The 4675-nt window shown below is 38.5% G+C and overlaps 1 protein-coding gene across 1 annotated transcript in view; it reads right to left on the reverse strand.

Annotated features, from left to right (window-relative positions):
* The window catches only part of EXOSC7 (exosome component 7), a 22361-nt gene that overhangs the window by 16090 nt on the left and 1596 nt on the right, over window positions 1-4675 (reverse strand). Inside the window, exons 3-4 of the mRNA XM_009895021.1 lie at window positions 3986-4087; window positions 3189-3283 (exon numbers count right to left, since the gene is read on the reverse strand). Coding sequence (XP_009893323.1) covers window positions 3189-3283; window positions 3986-4087 — 197 coding nt within the window. The remainder of the gene's footprint in view (window positions 1-3188; window positions 3284-3985; window positions 4088-4675) is intronic.

Here is a 4675-nt window from a genome sequence, read left to right on the forward strand (position 1 = left end):
AAATATGTTTATGTCACATCTGCGCTGCCAAGGCAGTCCCAGAAATAGGCAGACCTGAATTCAGGTCCAGATGCTGTCTAACTGCGTTAATATGATTATAATGATATTCAAGCTCATGGTCCTACAAAGAATTGGGCTAACAAGGGTTTGGATTTAGTCTAGTCAAACTGGTAACTCTACCAATACGTATTTACTGATTCAGGTCTTTGTCCGGTCAGGCGCTGTCACTGCACTTCACATCTGAAAGGAACATCTGCTAATAGAGTTTGAAGCAGTTTTTACTCAAGAACCAGATGGTGTTTCTCTCTGAAAACCAAGCTAAATCCACTACAGATCATCTTTAATGGAGGAAGTACCGTAAACAAAATAAATTGTAAAAACATTTCATTCTTTCAAAACTCATTAGTTTGCCTCTTGTCTCTGAAAAGAGTAGTTGCCATGATAACAGGTTTATGGTAGGGAAGAGGGGGGGGAAAGGTTCTTTTTCTGCAGCCACCATTCAAGCAGTATCTTTAATGACTGCACTGAAATTTGTTTTAAGTTAACATTTTCCCCACAAAACCCAACAGAACAGTATTCGAGGATCATGTAAGAGCATGCTGAGATGGCTGTTCTGCAACACTATCATCTCTTATGATTTGGAGACCTGCTTTCCATCTATAATATTTAAGATCATATCTGATCCAGCCTTCCATGTGGGCACCAATGAAACAGGCCCACTCTTCCAGCTGGAACAAAAGCATGTCTGGACGTCAAAGTGGAGGAACAGATGACCAGACTTGGAGAAAAACATTCCTTCCTTCCCTAATTCCACAAATAAAAGCTAATTCATTCAATGAATTCAGATTTGTCTGCTTTTTTAGTTATTTTTTTTTATTTCTTACACTTTGAAAATTATAAATCTTTGCTTCAGTCAAAAGACAAAAACCCAAACCAAAAAACCAAAACCCTAACAAGTCAGTACCAGAACAATCCCAAAACTCAAACATGAGAAGAGCAGACACGGCAGTCTTTCAACATCAATGACCAGGATGAGTGTCTTCTCCAGTGCTGATGGGCAGTAAGGACATCACATAGGACATGTACTTGTTCCATGATAATTAATTTCTAGTATCACAAATCAGTGCCCCCAAAATTCTCTCTTCCAGAGACTAGCATTAAAATCGGTCTCAAAATGAGACTAAATGTGCTTCTCAGATTTCAGGATAAGGACTCAGAGCAGAATGAAATGGAATTTGGGGGCAGAAAACTATAAACACAATCCAGGAACTGATTATTTTCAGCAGTGAAAGAAACCATGAAAGTTTCAGGAAATAAGCATTTTAAGATAGCAAACACTGCAGTCTGAGTTTTTATGATTAGCTTCAACAATATAAAAGCCAGGTAGAACATAACAGGAACTTCACCACCAGATGCAGCGTATCAAACTATGCTCAGTTACTACCACCCAGTGGCAGCCTGGAAAAGCGTCAAGAGTCCTGGCAGCATCTCATTTCCCTTTACAGAGAACGAGCTGCTTCCACTTCACATTTTCTCTTTTGGGTCTTTCTGGAAGTTAGAGGTCACCTTTCACCCGGTGGCACATGCATGCGAGAAACAACTACCCTTCTCTAAAATTTAGGGTTTTGGTGTTTGTTGTCACAGAAAGTAAGGATTACCTATTTCTAGAACTGACAAGATCAATTTTGCGCAATATTGCTGCACATCTCCCTCCCATCATCTTACGAAGCAGAGATTAACAGTTAGAAAATACAACCTAACATTAATCTAATGAGTTAAAGTTTTTCTAACATTTATTTACATATGAAAGAAGTGTCACAGAATTACAACACCCCCACAGACCACTTCTTGTAATAAGGAGACATCCCTGCTGTCATTGGATATTCTTCATATAGAAACCACCAGAACATGGTGGGTACTACTTAGGATATTTCATACACAAGTTTTATAAAGTAGTCAAGCTCAGATACCCTCTAACAAAAGGAACACATTTGAGAAGACCATCTTCTTGTCTGACATTTTTTGAACAGTAATCCTAGACAAATCATTAATTCATAGGTGACTCTTTCACTCTACAAACGGTACATTTCCACCGTTAACTAGTACATTGTGATGTATAGAGGCAGTCTGCATAATGTGAGAGAGATACAAATGTTAAGGCAGATATAGCTAGTTAGGTCAGAAAGATTATCAGATATACACTTAGTAGCTTTCATACCTCAGCTTTACTAACAGTATATTGGTTTAAAGTCAGAGTAGCAACTTTTTTTTTTTTTTAATAAAAATTAAAATAAGGTCACAGGCAAAACAGCTAACTCGACAGTGCCAAGGCTTTTATAAGCGGTTCCCAAAGCACATTATTTCATAAAGAACAGTTTTAGGAAGTCTGCAAGATAGAGGTACTGTAGTTTCAGACAGCAGACAGTCTGCAATAACACTGAGATTCCCTATACTATCTCACAGCAACCTGAAAACAAGAGCTCTCAGTTTTCTGCTAGCTTCCTTCATAACTCAAGCACTACAAAGACTGTAAGGATAAACAATAGTCCATCTGCAGCACAAAGACAGGAATATGATTAAAAACAAATACCATTTTAGTTAATGAAATACTGATTCACTGATAAATATAACTAATTTTTTTAATTAACTTTTGCATCTGAAGTTTACAGTGAGGATTTTTTTTAAACAAATGGTTTTGTACAAAACACACTTCAAACTTTTTTCACTGCTTTCAAAGACAAGGTAAGCAAAATCCTTTAAGTACAGTTAAAGTACAATCTGTATCAATCAATTCTTTTCTTCTGGAACACTTCATTTTTGAAAGACATTTTTCCTATTCTATCATCATAAGAAAGACAACTGACATTGTAGTCATTCAGTCATGTTAAACACGTGTGCAATTGAATCATCACTCTTTTCCAGCTGCAGTGATATTATGCAATTTGGGATTTTTTTTAAAGCTGATTTCATTCTTTAACTTCTATTGTTTTGTTTATTTTGGGTCTGCAGAACCAGCAGGAAGTTTCTGAATATTCAAACATTAAAACAGTAGAATAACATGTTTCTATTACTCAGACCCTTATGGGAGGTGAGTGGAATGAAGGTATAAACTTCAGAAGGATGGTAGGATCTTTTTAGTCATTTATTCCAAATATTCGATCTATTTCCTTCTCTTCTAGTATACTAACCAGTCAACAAAGAATTCCAGGTAACCTTCATCTGGTTTCTCCAGTTTTGGTGTCCCCATCTCAGCTTTTACACCTACCAAGATATCAGTGTGCCCCTGTTAAAACAAAAACATATTACACAAATAGAATTACATTCACAAAACTACTTGTTTAATTTAAATGTCTATGGTAAGCTGACATTTCTACCTTTCAGTTATCTGCACCCGTTATTCTATCACCGTGAACTTAAAATCACATCAGTTTTTCTTAAAAAAAGGAAAGGCTTTAGAAGCCTTTCCTTTGTTAAGCATAAGAAGTTTCTTCAAATAATTATCATACATATTAGCTTTCTCTAAGTTATAAAGACACTCTTCATATGAATGACTTTTTCTAACCTTCTTGTTTGAAACAGCTACATCTGCAGAACCTTCATAATATTGCACAGTATATTTACCTTCCTCACAGTCAACACATGCCAGAAGTAGTCTTGCTTCACTCTAAAGGAAGAGAATTGCTTTTTCCAGTGATTAAGCACAACAGCAATTTAATTTTTTCAAGATGAAATGGTAGAGTAGTTCAAATTGAAGACTTTTCTGGTACTCCACAGTAAATCTAGCTCAAGTAGGTTAAGCCAGCCTGAATGAATTATATATCTTGTGATTCTTTCCTTAGCCCATACTTTCAGTTAGTCCTGTGCATACGCATTTTATTACACACACACAAACACATCTACAAATAGCCTTAGCTTATTTTAAAACTAGTCACTTAACCCAGAAGTTTCATCAGCGACGTACGCGACCCCTAAAAAATTTACCTACCAGCTTTACTCTTGCAGATCCACTTGTGTTTGATACAACACCTGTTTCTACTTCTGCACATCGGTAGTCTTCACAGCCACGACCATCTACACGAAGGTCCTCCTAAGAACAATAATCAGTATGTCTGGAGCACCTCTCCTATAAGGACAGGCTGAGAGAGTTGGGGTTGTTCAGCCTGGAGAAGAGAAGGCTCCAGGGAGACCTTATAGTGGCCTTCCAGTATCTGAAGGGGGATGACAAGAAAGCTGGAGACAGACTTTTTACACGGGTTAGTAACAGGATGAGGGGGAATGGCTTCAAACTGGAAGAAGGTAAACTTAGATGAGATATTAGTAAGAAATTTTTCACTCTGAGGGTGGTGAGGCACTGGAACAGGCTGCCCAGAGAAGTTGTGGATGCCCCATCCCTGGAAGTATTCAAGGCCAGGCTGGATGGGGCTTCGAGCAAGCTGGTCTAGTGGGAGGTGTCCCTGCCCATGGCAGGGGGGTTGGAACTAGATGATCTTTAAGGTCCCTTCCAACCTAAACCATTCTATGATTGTATGCTTATTACCCCAGAGACACCAGAAAGTTCCTTCCCTCCTCCCCACCCCACACTAACTTGTTCCCGCACCACACCTGCCCACAGGGAGCAAGCCCGGAGGGGCGGGTAAGGGCCCTGACCCACGCCTTACAGGACAACGACCACCAG

The sequence above is a fragment of the Charadrius vociferus genome, unplaced genomic scaffold (assembly GCF_000708025.1).
Source record: "Charadrius vociferus isolate BGI_N301 unplaced genomic scaffold, ASM70802v2 scaffold51, whole genome shotgun sequence".
Classification (NCBI taxonomy): Eukaryota; Metazoa; Chordata; class Aves; order Charadriiformes; family Charadriidae; genus Charadrius; species Charadrius vociferus.